A 20,652-nucleotide genomic window follows, 5' to 3' on the forward strand; every position below is an offset into this window, starting at 1 on the left:
ATAACATGTGAGCCTCCTGGAGCTTCATCTGTGTATGCAAGAGGAGCGATTGAAGGTTCACGGTTGAGTTTGTTGTCGTCTCTGTCTTTGCTCTCAGTGGGAGCTAAACAGTGTGATGGATTAGGCATAAAGAGTGTCCAATGGTTTAATGGCTGGTCCAAGGCAGCCTGAGGAGATAGTTTTAATCATATTTGCCTCCTCATTACCCTTCCGTCTGCTGCTGTAGTGCTGCCCTGGGATATCAATGCCAACAAACACATCTTCCTATATATAAGAACAACATGCCATAAAATATCACAAACTAGGGTTTGAGAGCCTCATATGATGTCATGGTGTCATTTCAGATCGTTTTACTATCCAGACTGAAGCCATACTTAATTCTCAAACAGTGCAGAAACTGATAGATGAGTTAATCATGTTAGGATGAGCCCTCTCAATATTTGTGAGATCAAGATTTATATATGCTATAGTAGGTGCACAACATTAAAAGGAATATGATTCAGAAACAACTTTGAGAAGTGGTAGTGATGTACTCCAGAGTGTGTGCAGAGTGATGACCTTGATAATGGTGTCTTACAGATAGACAGCTGGCTCTTATCTCCACAGAGACCTAATGGAAGTGTACTGTGTGACAGTGATGCCTATCATTCATTTAGCCACGACCTCATCCTCCTCCACAAACATCTTAACAAATGCAGTCTCACAGCATCTAAAGCTTTGAGGAGTTGCAGGAGGAAATATGTCAGATTCTGCTTTCATATTTATTTAATTTTCTATTAATCACTAAACTATGAGCTGCATGTAGGTCACAGAACAATAAAAGTTGACTGTATTTTCTTTTATCTCTTTTTTATATTTTGTATTTGGAGTCTCATAGTTACACAGGCTTAGGTGGTGTTTTGTTGTAGGACCTCCCAAAAGATTGTGTCATGCTTCTCCATTCAGGGTATGAGGTAGAGGGGTTTAACTTGTTTTTTCTTCTGCCATACCATAGTGGTAGATTTGGGTTTATTGTATCTTTCCTACAATTTGGTCATTCTTTCTATTATTCTGCCTTATTATTATGCATTTTCCATCTTGGAGTGAGTCATTTTTTCAGGGCTCCTTATCATTTTTATTTGTGTGTTTTATTTTTCATTGACATCTCCCTGCTTGTTGATGTGAGCACACTATGAGGGGGCTAATTGCATTTCCAGCAACCTTGCTAATGACAGTGTTGTAATGGCTTTCAGCTATTATTGAATTGACTTTCAACATTGCCATTTTAGTTTACACAACTGCCATTTGCTTAAAAGCTTTGCTTTTGCTCTTCTGGAAAAAAACTGGCAGGGTTTATTGTGTGTGTGCGATAACAGGTTTATTTCTGTGAATAAAATTAGTTCCCAAAGGACTCCATGGGGACAGATTTTTCAAGTTTGCTTTGGCTTCAGTGCAGTTCATAATATTTGCTGAAGTGTGCAGGTGTCACTGTTGTTTGGCTGTAGAAATTGAACACAGAGGAGTGAAAACTTTAATCAGGCAACAGATCACAAGTGCTTTGAATTATCACATTGTGTCCAATAGGGGAGGCTCACCTGATAATTCTACACAGTGAACAATATTATGAAAAAATACATTTTTTTCAGCAGATGAGATGATGAATTTGGATGTTTAAAGCCAATACCAGCTCAAAAATCCTGGTATAACATCCTGTCTCTTGGTTCTAAATGGTTCTAAATGTTGTAGTTCTAAAACATTCTTATTCGTGGAGCTGATCAGATGTGCAGGAAACTATGACATCTCTTCCCATCTTTATCTCATTCCAATTTCAGTTTAAGCTGTGTTTATGTACCTCAGAAGTGGTTAGCACAAAGCTTTTACACCAATTGCAAAAAAGCTACCTCTGTAGAAAAAAATATTAGAGTTAAGTCTGACTCCACCTCCTTAAACCACCTGCTATAAACAGAGAAGTTAAGTTGATAATTGTGATTTTATACTTTACCACTGTATTATCTTTTGACCTACCAAAACATGTCATACAGGTTTCAGCTAGATATCAAATAAAAGAGTACACATAACCCCGATTTTAGCTTCATTACACTGGCTACCTGTGCGTTTTAGAATTGATTTTAAGATTTTAATGATCACTTTTAAGGCCCGGATGGGACTGGCCCCTGAGTACATCAAAGACTGCTTAGTCCCATACGAGCCAAGGTGTAGCCTGAGATCCTCCGGCGGGTCCCTATTAGTGATTCCTAGATCTCGACTAAAAACTAAGGGCGACCGGGCCTTTGCTATCAGGGCCCCGTCGCTCTGGAATGACCTGCCGGAGGAGATCAGGCGAGCCACATCTCTGTCCATTTTTAAATCTCTTTTAAAAACACACTTTTTTAAATGTGCTTTTACTTAACATCTAAAAATGTATTTTATAATATCCAATGTTACTATTTTCTAATGTTTTATTGTATTTCTATGCTCTTATGTTTTTATATTTTTGTCATTTTATTGGATTCTGCCTTTTAATTCTGCTTTGTAAAAGCACCTTGTAACTGTGTTTGGAAAGGTGCTATACAAATAAAGCTTATTATTATTATTATTATCAGGAAATTGTGACTTTTGTTTTTAAAGACCCCCTTTGATTTGGTAGAAGAGGAATCATGCAGCTCTGATTGTATTATCAAGTTGACCACAGAGGTGTGTCTTGTTTGTAAAGAGAGGGTATTGCAGCAAAATAAAGGTAACAGCAAGCTAACAAATAAATACAGTACATCAATTCTTCTAGACACTTTGGATTGTGAATGTATTTAGTTACTGTTTACACTTGTCAGATATGAGGATGATCATCCGGCGGTATTATCCTGTGGCGACATTAGAGGTCATATACGTTTCTGTACTGCATTTGAGTTCTGCTTAAAAGGGACCTATTATGACAAATACGTTTTCTCTTGCTTTAACATAAAGTGGTCTCCCCTCAGCCTGCCAACTCAGAGAAGGAGGAAAGCAACCAAATTCTGCAGTGTCTGTACAGCCGCCCGGATGAGCCGTCCAGTGTGATGTGGCTTCTACGAGCCGTTCAGATTCTTCTCCCGTTGTTACATAACAAAAATGCGATTTACATAAGTTGGCCTCCGATGCGTGAAACCACGCCCACAACTAACTCCGTCGGCCGGAGCTTCCGCCATTTTTTCGTAGTGGTGTATGGCGTCATTCAGGCAGCCAATCAGCACAGTGCCTCATTATCATAGCCTCCCCGCCCACTCAGAATCCCGCATAGATAATGAGGTTAGAGAATGGGAAGATAAAGACATTCCTCAGATGCATTCCTCAGATTCCTCAGATGCTGAATTTCTAATTTATTTAGCAAAAACAATCAAAAGCTTGTTTTTAAGACATTCAAGGCCTGTCTAAAATAGGTATTAGTTGCCATAATAGGTCCCCTTTAAGTTGATTTATTTTATCAGGGATGTGGCAATCTTTTTGTTTCAAGAAGTATTTATGTATCCAAGAGTTATGAAAACTAGACAATCAATAATACCAATAGCCTATAATGAAGGTTGTGATGTTTTTTTTAGATCAAGCCAAGATGAAGTAATGAGAGCCTTTGTTTTCGTCAACGATGTGGTTGTGTGTATATATATGTGTATGTATGTATATATATACATATATATATATATATATATATATATATATATATATATATATATATATATATATATATATATATATATATATATATATATATATATATATATATATATATATAATTATCAGCAATAGTGCTGCAATCTATCCTTGTTTGGTCACGCCCACCTGGCATCACCTGCAGCACCTGAACGCAACACGGCTGCGGTCACAGTCACACACACAGGCCGGTAGGATGATGGACCTTGGCGGCAGCGGCAAGGGGCTTGGTGGTCGGAAACCAGATGATATACGGACATATTTTCAATATAATCAAGCAGAAAGAAAAACAGAATGCATCGTAGAGGGAGACGGCGATAAATGTGGCCACAAACTCGGTGGAAAGAATCTCAAGCGGCTCCTGAAGACTCACCACGCTGATATTGTTTCGAAGGTAAATTACACCAAGTCCTGTTAACATAACATATATAGCCTACATACAATATTACTCGACAATCAGTACGGAGCCCTTCTGGTGACATTTGAAAAAAACAAAATAATGCGTGGCAACGCATTAATTATCTCGCGGCCACGAGTTATTAATGCGTGGCCAGGAGTTAATAATGCATGGCCACGCATTATTTTATTTTTTTCAAATGTCACCAGAGGGGCTCCGTAGGCTTGTGATCAATTTCATATGATCAATTGCTGACTTCAGTCTAAATTAGCTTGGTTGCGCTGCTAACCCAGGCTGAAGTTAGTTTAGTTGTGCTGACATCAATTCAGTAGTTTATGTGTTACTGGCAGCCTATGTACTGTACATGACGGGATTTGGGTCGGGCTGCAAGTGTAATAAGTTCATATTGACCCATGTTTGAGTGACTGTCCGAAACATAGACGAAAATATAGCATTTGAGACCTGTTGCTGTTCCCCGTGTGTCTAAATGAAGCACACTTGGCTTCTTTTGTAACATTAGCAGCGTGTTTAGCCATGTTTACATTCAGTGACGGTGTGGTCCTCTCTGTGTGTTTTTTTCCCGTCAGCATGTTGATATGTTAAACTGGTCATTTATATGTGCAGCTTTATCATACGTAGAGTCTGCCTGCTTTAGGCTAAAACAGAATATACCTTTAATATTGTAAATATTGGTGAAAATACTTTCTTTTATATCTTTTATATAAATATATAATTATATAATTTACTAAAACTGGACTAAAATCTTTTTGAGTTTTCGTCGACTAAAATTAGACTAAAACTATCACATATGGAAATGACTAAAATGTGACTAAAACTAATAAGCATTTTCGTCCAAAAGACTAAATGCTGAGTTACGCTGTCACTGACGGCGTCACTGACGCCGTCACTGACGTGTACCTCCCAAAAATTATAACTATGCGTCGAGGCGACGCGGACCAAACGCAGACCGAGAGGGCTGTGATTGGTTCGCTTGGTAACATCGCATTTCCGGTTTCCGGTTTGAAGCAGTCGTGAACTTTCAGTACTCTTTTTTTCGTGTATGTGTGATTTTTTTTTTTTTTTTTTTTTTTTTTTTTTTTTTTTTTTTTGTTTTTTGCACAACAGTTGTCCTTGGGTCCGTTTCACAAAGCAGGTTCAACAAACTCTGAGTCTAATCCTGAACTCTTAGTTGATTTATTCTGAGATTGGAAACTCTGAGTTTCCGGTTCCAGAACAGCGGATTTGAGTTAATTTACTCAACTCTAAGTAGTTTCACCTGGAGTTAAGCGCGTGCGCCACAACTATAAAAACCCATCATCAATTGAGCCCCGATTCGACGATTCACCATGGCAACCGGCGACAACAAAAGATCCACATACTTTTTCTTTTTTCTTTTTAAACTTTATTTAACATTTCAATTTACAAAATCCCTTTGAGGAAACATTAGTTTGCATCTGAAGATCCACATACTTCACGCCACTGGAGTTAGAAGTGTTAATACGTGCGTATGGCGAGTATGAGAGCATATTTCGGAAAAAAAAAAACACAGCTGCCACACCTCAGCTTCAGGGGAAAATGTAAATGTTTTTTCTTTAATACATTTATGGAATTACTCTGTGTCTATTTGTATTGATTTATCCTATTACTTAATACATATAAAATAACTACAAATGCATATCAGAACAACATGATGGATTTCACTAGGTATTATCTTTCCCAACACTTGTACCCCCCTCCCCTCATATCTTGAAATGTGATATCCCAGCGTCCCTGAAGACAGTGGTCGCTATCAATCTCGTTTTTAGCGCGCTCTGCAGTGTTACTAACTTACAAAAATGAAAAGGAAGCAGACAACCACGCATTTAAAAAAAAAAAAAAGAAAGAAGGCAAGTGATGGTCCAATGTTGCCCCAGCAGCAGAAGATATTAACGAGGTTGATGGATTAATTATGGAAGTTCATTTTAAGGTAAGATATCAAATCACCCTACCCTCTTATGAATCTGTTTAAGGGAAATATTTGACTTTTTTTTATCTCTCTCTTTCTCTCTTCTGCCCCCTCCCTCTCCTTTTTGCATTTGGACTTTAACTGTTTGAAGTTAAACTGGGATGTCGCTGTGATATTGTTGCACTGTCATAGTGAATAAAGTGAACCGAATGAGTTAAATTGCGTTTGTCAGATACGCTTTTTCTGCTCTCTAACTCTGCCGCTTGCTGTCCGTGGTGCAGAAAATGGATGCGTATTGCGTAAAGGCCTATTGGCTGAATTGACCCCACTGAGGGAGGAGACAGAGAGAAACTCAGGGTTTATTGAAGAAAACCCGCTAGCGACCAGGTTAGGTTCAGAGCGTCTGTTACTACGGTAACTGACCGAGAGCTTAAGTTACCTCTCTTTGTGAAACAGGCTAGAGTTACTCCTCTTTCTCTGGTTTGAGTTACCTCCCTTTGTGAAACGGAAAACTCAAGAGTTTCCCTCATTTCAGGTTTAACAGACTCAGAGTTTTCACTAAACCTGCTTTGTGAAACGGACCCCTTATCTCTTTGATTCACTGTGACCGGAAAAGTCGGATAAACCATTCAGGAAAAGATCGCGAACTAGCGGTCGCGGGGGAGTACTGCATCGCAGTGAAATGGAGTGACGGAGAAGTCCGAAAGGGTTCACGAGGGCGTCACGGTGACGGCGTGTGCTCTGCGTTGGTTTGATGCAGAACCACAATTCCGGTTTAAGATTAAATCTAAAATGGCGACAAAAAAACAACAGTGGTTCCTGTCAGAACTTTGAGAAGAAAAATTGGAAATGTGTTTGTTATACCATAGGTTTGAATGAAGGGGAAAGGCTTTGCAACTGCCCAATGAAATTTGAAGGGGAAAACATACTGATTGTATATTTTGATTTGAACCATTCATCAACCTCCTCGGTATTCAGATGTATTCAGCACTTTTACTCTCAGATACTTATGCAACACATCCAGTGTTTGACTGCAGCTCAATGAGTATTTTTTTTTAATCATGAAAACCGCAGGAAAACAAGCTGAACTAAGATGACTAATGTGATTCAGAATGTTAGAATAAGAAAAATATCATGTTCTCACCTTTCCATTGTTCATCGTTGTTTGATTCTTTTAGTTGTTGATGAAAGAAAACGTCTTAAAACCTTGTGCAGTAAACATACTGCATGTCTTCATTTGACCTTTTTAACTTAGTGGTTGCTTATACTCGGAAAGAATATGTTATTCATGGAAACCATGGAGCACTTTTCAAATGTGCATGAAATCTCAAGAAACCTTGACGACTACAAGACTTTCATTCTCTCTATATTGCTCTTGAAATACTTTTTTGCTTTTACATTTAACACTATGCCTTTGGCTATGTATATACACAAACCCATTTGATTGCACTCTGAATATTTATTTGAATATAATGTCTTATGTAAGAGAAGGTGTTGTTTCTTATGGTTTTAAGTGTATATTTGTGTGTGATTGACAGTGGTGCCTGTTGGGTGTGACAGGCTGACAGAGTGTGCTGATCTTTTAGCAAGTCCTGCATCACCACTTTTCCCTTCTGTCCCACTTGGCTTCCTTCATCCTCTGGCTGCATTTGTCTAACTTTTCACCCCTCTGAGAATATAATTTCTCAGTTTCCTATACTTCCTGTGTTTCGATCATCATTGAAAGTGTATTTATCATTATTAATCATCCCACAGTCTCTGCCTAAACCCTCTGTCTTATTCTCTGTCACTACTGAGTGCTACTGAGTGAGAATAAGGTCTTAGGAAGCTGTACTTTTAAAGTATGTCTCGCTTCACCATTGTACAACAATTTTGGACTTTGCAATTCTTCCTCCTGTTCTCTCTGGGAGGAGCTAAGATGTGGAATATTTGCGAAGAGACATGTTATTATGAGAACACAACAACAACAAAAAGTAGTTGAGAGGACATATTTGGATATTAGTCGGTGGGCTGCTCAGATTTGAGGGTCCTGTGACATCACAGAGCCACACTGGAGTAGAAGTATCCATCTTTCGACCGGTTTTATCAGAAACTGCTGCTTCACTTGAATATGCATTCTCTGTACACATATCTCACCCCCTAAACCCATCTGCTGTGAGCAGAGGTTAAAAGACGATAGAATAGTATTCCGACCAAAATACATCACACTTTTGCTCATTTACTTATAATGAATTAATGTCACCGTTATGATTAATGATCTGCATTCATTCTTCTTTCAACATCACTCTGTGTTCACTGTTGGTTATTGTAGTTGACCTGGAAACAGGCCATTTCAGCACCTACTATCTTTTATGCAGTCACACTTTTGTTAAGATATGGAGAATGTGACTTTTCTATTGTATATTGTTCAGCACTAATTGTTCTTCACAGATGCTTAGGTGCTATGTGAACTTAAGCTTCCACATGTCAATCCCAATGTTAGTATGCGGATAAGATGCCTGATGGTCCCTCTCCTGCTAAGTCGGAAGGATGCCATGACATCCAAAATTAATTTCAAATTCTGAATAATCAGACCACATGGCAGTTTTACACTTTGCCAAGTCCCATCTTAAATTAAATGTAGATACATTTTCTCTCACTAGTGTTAAACTTTAATTTATTGATGCAGGGGATGATTAACATTTGCCTGCAATCATTTTCTGAAGACCACACTGTAATTCTTAGAACAGAGTCGTGTATTTTTGTGTGTGCTACCTGGGCTTCAAAAGATCAGTGGTTTCTTTGAGCTAGCTATTTCTTTGGAAATATCTGTATCTGTATTTGACTTGTTTTATTTGAAAATACAGTATATTATAGTGGATGGTGAAAACCCCCAAATCTTCTATGTTATGAACAAACTTTTTAAACGGTGACGTGTTTGCATTCTTTGGTTTTCTTGTTCTATATCTTTATTTTTGAAAGAGGGATGTTCCTTTTATAGTAGCATGAGAACAACAAATGAGTTCAAATGAAAATGAAATGAAAATACGATACTGTAGCACTGGCAAGGCTTTAAGTAATGTACTGTATATCAGAGAGTTTGTGTTGGAACTCAGTAACAACTTTATTGACAACACATTCAACAGAACATACAACAAATATATAACTGCTAGACCCATCTCACTCATGGTGCACCAACAAACAGAAAACAGTATCCTGAAATAAAGCAACAGTTGCAGAACAATGATATCCCACAAGATCATCATTTAAAAAAAATACTGGTTTGACATGGGAATCTGAATAGTGGTTCATACTTCTTGCAACAACTTGTTCCAGAGATCTGATTATTCAACAGATAGAGCAACCACCTAACATTTTCACATTTATTATTGTGCTTTTCCCAATAACACCAAATATAATTCATAAAATTGGGCATAAAGCCTATTGAAATAATCTTTTAATTGAAATCTGGTGAGTGTTTAAGTATTTTTTTTACTCTCGAACATTTGATTTTAATTATGTCCTTAAATCAGAAATAAAACTCCAAGCCTCAGTCCATAAAGGGATTTCATGAAATGATGTGGCACTTATAAAATACATGGCTTTTGGTTAGCACATAGTCTTAAAAAGGAAGGTATTATGGTGTCAGATTGTGGTGTCTGTATTGTTAAAACATAGAGAAATAAACAGATGTTTTCTGCAGCTTAAACAATAGAATGGAAATTTCTACAGCATTAGTTACGGGCATGCCAGTAGTGACAAAAAATCCACTGTGAAGCAACGTGTGTATGGCATGACCCCGCTCTTATATGGAAGAAAAAATAAAAAAAAAAGCCCCAAAAAACGAGAAAAAAACAGGATCGATTTCCCTTTTCTTCCTCCACTTATTATTACAAGCTTTTTTCGTCTGTTACTATTCGGACAAACATACTATTTTGTAGAGACATCATTCAACCGTTCAAAGACTTAGGGTTCGGTACAACGGGAAAAAAAAATACAAAAAGTCCCAAATGTATAAGACGAGTTTTTTCTTCCTTTATTTTGATCATAGCATTTGAAAGTTAAAGTTTGTTCAATTGGCTACAAAACTAAAAAGCATCTCTTATTAAAATGTAAAATAAATAGAATAAAACATTTAACTTGTACATTAGTGTTTTTAATTTTACCACGGACTGGTTTATGTGAGTGCGGGATGGTATTGTAACGAGCTCGAGCACTTGTAATGCAATAAATACTTGAACCCGGGCTCCTCTACTGCTGCACATGGGCAGAGCCGTCTGGGGGCGGAGCATTCTCCATGGGCCTTAAGATAGTAATTTTAACGTTCAACAACATCATCCTACCATCAAACTACATTTATTCTCACTTTTATTGAGCCAAGCATATAGGCCTATGCTGCAGAAAGCAGAGTAAAGTCACACACACACACACACATAGAATGAATCTATGCATCCACACACACACACACACACACACACACACACACACACACACACACACACACACAAGCCTGTCAGCTGTCAATCACACGGCGCTGAAAACTCTGATAGTCACAGACCGACTCAGTTCCATCTTTGATTCAGCTTAAATACAAAAAAAACATAACTGGTCTAAAATGACACAATCTATCTAGATAGATAGACACAGCGGTCTATAACATCATTTCTGAGCTCTATAACAGAGAATAGACTCGGCGGTCTGATAAAGACATTATTTAAGAAGGTAACACTGACTCACCAACGGCAGTCGCCTCTTCCATAACCCAAAATAATCCAGGTAACGTGGAAAACAGGGTAACATTCAAAACTTTGTACAAATTTAGTCCTCTTTTAAACTTTAGCGCTAATCTCCTTCACGGCAAATTTGCTGTGACTGTTAAGGCTGATTTATGGTACCGCGTTACACCAACGCAGCGCCTACGGCGAAGGGTGCGCGTCGCCGCATAACCTCGCCGTAGACTGCGCCGTACCCTACGGCGTATGCTCTGCGTCGATGTAACGCAGAACCATAAATCAGTCTTTACACCCAACCCGCTTTGGCTCGCGGCCCCGGTGCGTTCAGGACAGTTGTAAATTAAGAATTAGAACATTTTATCGTTATTATAGCCTACAATTTATGATGATATATGAATTGCACATATATTTATTGATATGCACAGACTAGCACACATTTAGGTCTGTAATGGAACGTGACTGTTGATATTTATAAGGGAAAAAAAACGATGATTGATTTTTTTTTTTTTTTTTTTTTTTAACTTAGTCAGACGTAGGCTATTCGCCGTATGACTGCGTGAACCGAACCGTGACCCCCGTACCGTGACGGGACGGGACGAATACAAATACCGTTACACCCCTAATATATATATATATATATATATATATATATATACACACACATACACATCAACTACTACATGCTATTTATTTTTATATTAGTTTAGTGCCAAAGTTCATTACATTTACATCTGGGCTATATGTTACTGTACATGTTGTCTGAAATTAATCTTTAGTTTGGAAAGAAAAGTAAAGCCTTGTGTTTTTTCAAAATGGTGTGGTACACAGTTCATTAATTCAACAATCGTAATGGATCACTATTGGGTATCAATGGATAAGCAAACCCCAGGCATCAGTATCGGTAGTGAGACTGATCCAGTTTAGTGCATTTTTATTATATATTGCCTTTAGAGTCTGTCAGCTGCAAAACATCTGTTCTTACAATATATTCCTGATGGGATCCATTATGTTAGATAAATGAAAGCTGAGAATTGAATCAAGGTTTGGACTGTTTAGGGTTTTGTATTATGTAAAATGAGCATTAATTTCTTTTTGAAAAATCAAAACAAGTCAGCTTAACTGCTCATTATGATTTTCAGAGATGAAGGGGATTTTGTGATTAAAAATTTTGCAAAACAATAAGTTAGTATCTTGTATTGCATAATCAAACATAACTTTAGTGGAGCTGACAAAATGGGCCGACTAGCGAGCAAGAACCTTAGGGAAAATGCAAATGACATGCTTTCCTCTATTCTTCTAATTATGTACTTCCTGCTCCATGCGTCTCCTCTTTCTCTCTTACTGCAGAGCATTGTTTGAATTGAAAAGTTGTATTTGAACAGAAAGAAAAGAAAAGAAAAAGAGAACATAGATCTGTTTATAGCATGCATTGTTGCTCACATGAATCCACAGCCACTGCCAAATGTAGTATCTGCCAAGCATGCATGCGGAGATGAAACAATGAGAAATGGTGATGCAGAAAAAAGCACCAAGACAACATGCACCAAACAAAGGTAGGCCAAGGGCAGGACAACAAGCAGGAGGAAATAAAAATGAGGGACAGGAAGGTAAAATGAGGGAAATCTCTTGTGGACAACTGTGGGGAAGGTTAAAAAGGGAGTCTGCGTTAGCAAGACTGAAAGTTTCACTGCATCCAAGCCACTGTCTGATCTGGGGTGGCAGTGAAGACTGATGGAGAGCCACTCCAGCTGAAGGTCATATCCGAAGGCCTGCCATTTTAGACTGCCACTGGCACCAGGGAATGGATAAATAAAGCTCAGATGGTTGTGCTTATTTTCCCTGTTTTCTCATGGCTTTGTGGATGGAAGTAGGGAGAGGCACAGAAGAGGCAAGTCAGTGAAAACGGAAGCCATCTAAGCAGGATTTATTTTATAATACCAATTTCTACAAACTCTAAAACTGCATTTTTAATAACAAAGACTTGAGACTGTATGTCCCCCATTACATCATGTAATACAACTGAGGTTTCACATTATATTTCTGTTATATATTGATAAGGATTTCTGCCAGCTATAGATACAATAGGAAAAGTATGTGTTTGAATGAAAATACAAGCAGGGTTTTTGTTATCACAGTGATTATTTCTACAGGAACGAAACGTACATCAGTGACAATACAAAAGCTTTTGTCATCAAATCATGCGGCACCCAAATGGGTGAGACAAATTCCTGGAGGGAACTTATGTACAAGAGACAGCATGCTTGCTTTTCCCAGATCGTCACGAAGCTTAAGGACAGCAGTCTGTTGCTGCGTGAGTGTCCCCCACAGTCTGGTTGGGACACAGCAATTCACTTGGCGCTGGAAACATTGTTGGAGCTGGAAGTTCAGACGTCCCCCAGGCAGGGCAGAATGCTCATGGCCAGACGACCTCGCTGTCCAGACTCTAATATCTGATCAAGAACCATCTGCTGAGGCTGCCGGAGCACACACGCTTCACATACTCTCGACCTCTCCAAAGAGAGCCCAGTGGGAAATGGAGCTATTAGTGGGATATTAGAATGACTGTGATCATCATTTGGAAAGAAATGCACCATAGCAAAATTATATTATCTGAAGTGCAACGCAACTTGTGCTTTTAATTTAGAAAGAGACATTACTCACTTCATTTTATTTATTTTTTCCCATGTTTATGGATCAGTCTTTTTCACCTTCTGTTGCGAGCATATAATCTGCTACCTTTGCGTGTGTGTGTGTGTGTGTGTGTGTGTGTGTGGGGGGGGGGGGGGGGGGGGGTTACTTAAAAGGAAAAAGCACTGTGTCTTGAAAAATCTAGTATTTGAAAATTAATGTATTTATTTGATACAGGTATGCAAAAGTGTCCATGTTACCCTGATAAGATGTTTTGTGCGTGGACATGTAACATGGATTGATATGAGCAAAAAAAAAATTTACATATCAAAGAAATATATAGAACGTGTCAATAATCAAGTTCACATGAAGTTTTAATAGCCTGTGCGAACAGAAATTGTTCCCACTATGTGTCGTGCTGCAAAATTTGCCAAGCCTTGATAACAGTTGGTTAATGGCTAATGTGCCACACAAGAGTGATGCTGCACTTTCTGTTTTCATTTTGTTGCTGTAGTGCAGTAATTAATCCAGCTGAACCCTTTGTGCTCACAAAATAAATGCTTTCCATTTTCATTAATAGACAACTCATTAGTGCATAATGAGCAAGAAGGCAGCACTCCCTGCTCTCTCTGTGCAGCATGTAGAAGATGAGCATGCGCTGCAATCAACTAATTAAAACTAAGGACTGTGTTCTGTGTCCTTGTCTCCTTCTGTGGAAAAAGAATGGCCACGTGGCCTCAGAACACGGGTTAAATGAGACATAGTATGTTGAAACAGTGTATATTTACAGTATGTGTTTATAGCAGTGCTGCCAGGGACTCATCTGGACTGTAATCTGGATCATCTAACGCCAGGTGACACTATCTTCTCTTGTTAATGTCCTGGTGTCGCTGTTAGAAAAATGGTGCTCTTTTTTTTAAATTCAGAGATGAACAGCTAAAACATAGGAATTGATCCTGATCACATTAAAAGTGATTATATATTGACATAAGTTAATCATCAGAGGATGAGGATCATTTGTTTCCATCATGTGCTCTACTTATTACAGCACACTGTCTTTGCATACATATAGCTTACATTCAGATATCTACATGAATGTACTTGCATGAATGCATTGCGTTACTCATATACAGTAACAATATAGTCATTAGCGTACGTTGGAAGCTTCGTCGTGGTTTTTATTTAGTGTGATAACGTAATGAATCATAAAAAAACGTCTTCCTTTTATAATGGTGATAACATCAAACACACTTTCTGGCTTAATTAACACCACAATCAAGAGTGGGATGCTGGAAGGCCACAACTCAAGAGGTCAGCATAAGTTTCCAATAGTAATGTAATTTAATCATTCTGGGAAGTATATTGTATGTGAAGGATCAGAGAGTGATTCAATAACTGCCATGTACACTGGGCATACATTCACAGTATCAAACAAACAATGTTGACTTCTATGTTTCTAAAACCACAGACTTAAATGCTGCTCATAAGTTACTTTGTTCCATATTAAAATGTTTGTCTGCTGAGTTTAATAAGAGAACTTTTGGACCAAAAACTGTACGTCTATTGACGTCTGGATACGCCATCCAGACTAGCAGTCAGAACTTAAACCTTTTCTTTTCTTAATTCCCAAACAGGCAATTAGAAAGATTACCCCACAGCTACAGCTGTGCAGCAGAGAGAGAGAGAGAGAGACGATCCAGCTGTGTTTTGCGATAGTAAGTTTGTTTGAAAATGTGGTGGAGGAAGAAAATAAGACTTACAAAAAGGGAAAAACATTAAAAGAGAACAAAGCTGCACTCATCACTGGTGATGATAGATCTCCCTATTATAATTAAATCAACTGTAGTTAAATCCATCACATCATTTTTATGGCCTCAATCTCGTCTCATGCAGGCATACCTATTCATCATTTAGTCATGCAGTAAAGAGTGAACCAGTCTATTGGTCACCATGAGAGAAATCCTTCTTAATCAAAGTAAAGCTTACCTTGCATGTAATGCTCTCTATTTTGATGTTCACATGTGACAGATGGCACAAAATCTGCCAATCTGTGCAAAAATGCGCTGACAGAAAACAGATGCCGGCTATCATCCATGGTATAAAGTGTTTGCCAACTTTTAGTGCACAGCACTTTTTGCATAGTTTGTCAACTTTTTGTTACTTGTTCTGTGAGATCATAAGAGTGTAAAAACAGATTCAACTAGACTTGGCTGGCAAGTAAGTAGGCGTCTTCAAAATGCTGCACAGGGACATGAGATAAGGATTTGAGACTTGCAATGCTTCATGCCAGTAGCTTCTATTTTTCAAGTGTTTCAAGATTAAGCAAAAAGTGCAAGATTTGGGTGTACGATAGGAACATAAATGTACATTTTACTCTATTTTTTATACTAGTGAGTGTGTTCTTGACAAGTGCACAAAACACCCCTGGAGAAAAAAGGAATCTGAAATCTTGCCGGTAGTAAGACATTTAAGATATATTTTTCGTAATGAACAACATACTAAGAAATCGGTTTTGGGGTAAGTAAAGCCAAGCTATTTTTATGGGCCAAAAAGCAATGTTCGTTTGTTAATTACCTTATGAAGTATTATATGCCTCATTGCACTGTAGATGTCTCATTTTAGTCATGCTGGTCTGCAATGTGGGTTTAGAGTAGGTCGTATTGTTATCTGTCATTTCAAAGGAGGGTTTGGGAAGCACCATTTATGATTGCTGTTTTTAATTGTTATTATTTATGTGCTGTTGTTGAGCTGTGTCAATGTTCTTCACTTTTTTAAGTCAAGTTATGTGGAATACTTGAGTAGGTAGTATTTAACTGCAGACAGTGATCTAAGCTACTGACGGGTACTCAGAGTTTGGAGAGTCAGGTTGAGGAGCCAGGCTGATACTAGTTGCCATGCAGGATGCCCATAGAGGAGATCATTTTCACCATCTAAAACAGTGGTCTTCAACCCTGGTCCTCGAGATCTACTATCCTGCATGTTTTCAATGCCATCCTGCTTCAGCACACCGTGATACAAGGAGCTGTGTCAACAACACAACTGTCCAGACCTTGATAACAAGCTAATGAGGACCCTTAATTAGAATCAGGTGTGCTGAGGCTGGGAAACATCCAAAACATGCGGGACAGTAGATTTCGAGGACCAGGGTTGGTGACCACTGATATAAAATAACTTATACAGGTACTCGTACATTTTGTTGAAGTTCGAATAAATGTTGTATTAGACATATTGATACACATTATTTTGATTGGACAGTTTTGTTTACACAGTTGCATGCAGTTTGTTATGTGTAAGAGGTGGTAGTAAATAGAATAAGCACCCAGGCAGAACTCCTTTCAACTGCTTTATTAGCAACCCAGCTCACACACAGACTATACGCAGTTTAACGTATTATCTTCTCCTGCACACTTCTTCTACGTACATACTCGGCCACCTAGTGGCGGACACAACACATTTATTTAGTCCAACACTGCTCACAAACCCTGTAACTATACGTAGACTGAGCTCCACTGTTCTGCCATCAAAGTATTAAAAAAAATATATATCTATATATGTATGTATGACTTTAGATAGATAGATAAATAGATAGTCTTTACATGCTTTAGAACTAAAAATGTATTCTCCGGGAAAATTGATCTTATTTCAGTGAGTAAGGAATGTTATAAACATCAAGGGAAATACTATTTAATTGGGCCTTTTTAACTGCAGCATTTGTTTCAGCCTAGAAATCATACCACATAAGCATATGGGAATGCATATTAACCTAAATTAATAACACAGTAAATCATCTTAGGGTAAGTCTCTTTCCGTGTTTTAAATCTGATACTTCTTTCTTTCAGCCTTTCTAATGATGAGAGGCAGCATTTCCAGCAAAACAGATGGAAGATGTTTATTTCCTGATTTTGTGAATTTATGTTTAAAATGTATATTTTTGTCTCCTCAGGCATGGTTTTGGGCAGCCTTAACTTTATCGTGCATGAATACATTCCAGTGGGAAACCTGTATTGATGTGCGCACTGTTTTCATAATACTCAAAGCCATAGGAGTGCATGAGCCCATAAAATCCTACTCACATATTCAGAGCAAATTAGTGTTTAAATCCATGTAAGCTACTGAAAGCTGGGAAAAAAATGCAATAATCAATGACAGAGGTTTTCTTTGCCTTCCTTAATGGAGGAGTTATTTATGTGTGCTGACACCAACTAGCACATTGTCTCAGCCCCGACCCAGCAGGTTTTAGAGGAGGAAGAAAACAATGATCAACTAGCATTCCTGCACATTTTCTTAAAATAACAGACATGGATGTAAATTGCAAGATGGCTTTTAGGCTGATGTAAGCAGCCATGAGACAGTAATTACAGTTTTGTCTGTTGTGAGCTCTCCCTGTTCAGCTTAATTTACTCATGGTGAAAAGAATCATGTATCTGCCGTAATATGTTTCATGGAAGTCAGACTGAGAAGACCTTATGCAGACTTTACAACAAAAAAAAAAAAGGTTTTCTATTCAAAAACCTTATGTAAAGTGTTACCTTTCAAATCCTAGCACTGATTGATCAGACATAAAATTCTAACCAACCATCTTATACCAAGTCCGCCTCATACTGTCAAGGCATTTGTGACTATAGAGGGCATGGAGAAAGAATATCTGAGGGTGTCCTGGACTGTATAATATCCAGAGATTAATGATATCCTTTGGGGTCTGTGGGTTGTGGGGCTTCTGTGGATATGGCTTGCTTCACAAAGATGCCGTCGAATCCCATCAAATTGTTTCTGGGGAGTTTTTTCCTCGAAACATGAAACTCTCAGACTTCTTGTCTTACACTATGTGGGACCACTGTAGCTGCAGGCTGTTACTCTGGAGGAGTGCAACTGCCACACAATGAAAAGGGAGAAACATTCAGCAAAAATGCTTCTCTGATTGAAAAAAAAAAAATTGAAAAACTCAATGTCCCACAAAATTAAGAAAGATAAATATTTGGGGTTTCATTAATTCATGTTATCTTTTATTATCTATACGTTTTTAAATGTAATATTCTGTTTGTCAGGTAACAGGTAATGATTGCATCTCATTTCTGAGTTCTTATATAACTTTAAAATAAATAACTTCTTAAAATTGTAATATTTTGGAAACTCTACTCTTAAAAGACAGTCAACTAACAGTATAAGAAGTTGTCACAATGTTTGTGTGTGTCTTTAATCTTTCTTTTACAAAATAAAGGACCAGTAGCTTAGTGGTTGTGACATGTAATATTTTATCAGTTATTCAGCTACTCTGAAGGTTTTAACAGTGGTGACATTTTGTAAGCCTTTGGGCTGAGAAGGAAATGGACCAAGGATTTTCTTTTAGCGATAAGGTTGACTGCCCTCCGCTGTGAGAGTACTTCAGTAACTAATTATTTGAATCCTCTTCTCAGATTAGACTCGATGTGCAGAGCTTATGGACAGTTGCATTGCAGGCAATCAGACCATGTAATAACCAGAGTGCCAATATTTGCTCAAATCCACTGTAACACCTCACAAAACAAAAGTGTGGAAATAATGCTCAGTCCAATCCCACGGCACACTGCCTTGATAAACACCAACGCCACTTCCACAATGGGCGCCATCTTTACTGTGGCAATTAGGCAGAGCTTTGGATTATCACTTCGTTAGGCCAGCACACCACAAATCCATCCAGATTCAATTATTCTCCTCCCTTGTCTGTGACTATTTGGGCCTTTTGGGCACATGGCCAGTAGAAGATGTGAACTTTACAAAATGAAAAGTTAATTATAAAACATTTTTGAAGTTATTGTTGTATCACTGTGAGTATGACAAGTCTATTAGATTGAATGAAAACCTTGGAGTCTTACAAACACTGGCTGGTGAATATATCATGAAGACAACAGACTGAATTTTCTGTAATTCTTTCTGTTTAGAAAATGTGTTGTAGTCCATTTGTCCCTTTAGTAAACCAATGTTTTCATCTTCCCTTTCTGAGCCAAGGGTATCTCTTGTGGCCGCTGCAGAAGAAACTGAAACACTTACAAAAGGCTTTTGACTTGATTTGTCTTATTGTACCTCTGCACTGTTTTTCTTTTACTTATTAAAATTCTCACTCATGAAGAATTGCATAAAAGATGAAGGGTCTCCGAGGTCAAGAGACTCATCTTTCTGCTCAAGGCCTCTCTTTCATGTGTTTGCAGAATAATTTTCCTCTCCTCCTGCTCTCTTTGTTAAGTGCAAACCTGTGTGCATTTATTTGTGTTGCTTAGCATATCTACTCCACGTTTATTTTCACATTCAGACACAAGTGTTGTATATAATTATTTTTGGGTGGGACACACCGCCGCCCAATGGCTGCTGATCTCTTGATGCATTTTGTGGATGCAAACACTGAATCATAGCCTTTTAACTACTAACTTCTTGCTCTATGTGTGTGTTTTTTTTTCTCTCTCTTTCTACAGGGACTACTTTATCATCACAAAAAGGTAAGACAGCATTCAATCAGTAACCTGTGAATTCCCACTACATTTCAGAAGGGTTGAATGTGCTTGCTGGACTCTGTCTGTCAGTGTGTGTTCTCAATTTTTTGCTAATGAGAGGAAAAGCATACCAGGGGCTTGTTGATGCTCAGTTGAAATTGCCATGCATGTTTTTATTGCAGAATCCTCTTTTTGATTACAAAGTCAATCACTCATACCCACTAACACTGGGACTAAATTATCCTGCAATGACAGACAACCCACTGTCTGTTTTTGTACATCGTCATTTGTACGCCTTATGTTGAGACTAATCGCAACCCTGTTTAGACTTCGTGTATGGAAGGTCGGAGGAGGGGACTGTTTTGCATTGTGGATCATTAGGGAAAGATGGGAAGTGTTGTTTGGGTAGATGTTTGTAGTAACATACCTGTAGGATCTTTTGATTTTTGTTCGATGATGGGGCCAGACAGTTGAACTGTCTAAACCACTCTGGGGGTTTTGTCTCGAGTGGCAGCTTGAAGGTGTGCACATCAGCCAGTCCCTGCCCTCTTCTATTCCTCTTTCAGAAAATGCAATAATGTTAGAGGGTGCAGTGTGATTGCAAAGAAGAAGCTGATAATCAGGCAAGAGAATTCCCTGCTGATCTTGTTGAAACTTTCTCTTATGTCCTGCTGTGCTTTGGTTTTGTTTTGTGCAAGATTTTACCAGAGTAGAGCAGAATGCAGGTGAAAACTTTTTTTTTCCTTTCACCTCAGCGCTGTTATAATGTACAAGCAAATGTGGAAAAAGAAAAAAAGATCTAAAATTGCAGCCAAAGAGTGTCTTTGTCACCTTCTAAAGCTTCAG

General features: G+C 38.2%; 1 protein-coding gene across 2 annotated transcripts in view; it reads left to right on the plus strand.

The window, feature by feature from the left end:
- LOC133456998 (cadherin-4-like) overlaps positions 1-20,652 on the plus strand; it is a 432,927-nt gene that overhangs the window by 142,141 nt on the left and 270,134 nt on the right. For both annotated transcript variants that reach the window (XM_061735792.1, XM_061735793.1), the window contains exon 3: positions 19,789-19,812. In XM_061735792.1, coding sequence (XP_061591776.1) covers positions 19,789-19,812 — 24 coding nt within the window. The remainder of the gene's footprint in view (positions 1-19,788; positions 19,813-20,652) is intronic.

This window comes from Cololabis saira, chromosome 12 (assembly GCF_033807715.1).
Source record: "Cololabis saira isolate AMF1-May2022 chromosome 12, fColSai1.1, whole genome shotgun sequence".
In the NCBI taxonomy this organism is placed as follows: Eukaryota; Metazoa; Chordata; class Actinopteri; order Beloniformes; family Belonidae; genus Cololabis; species Cololabis saira.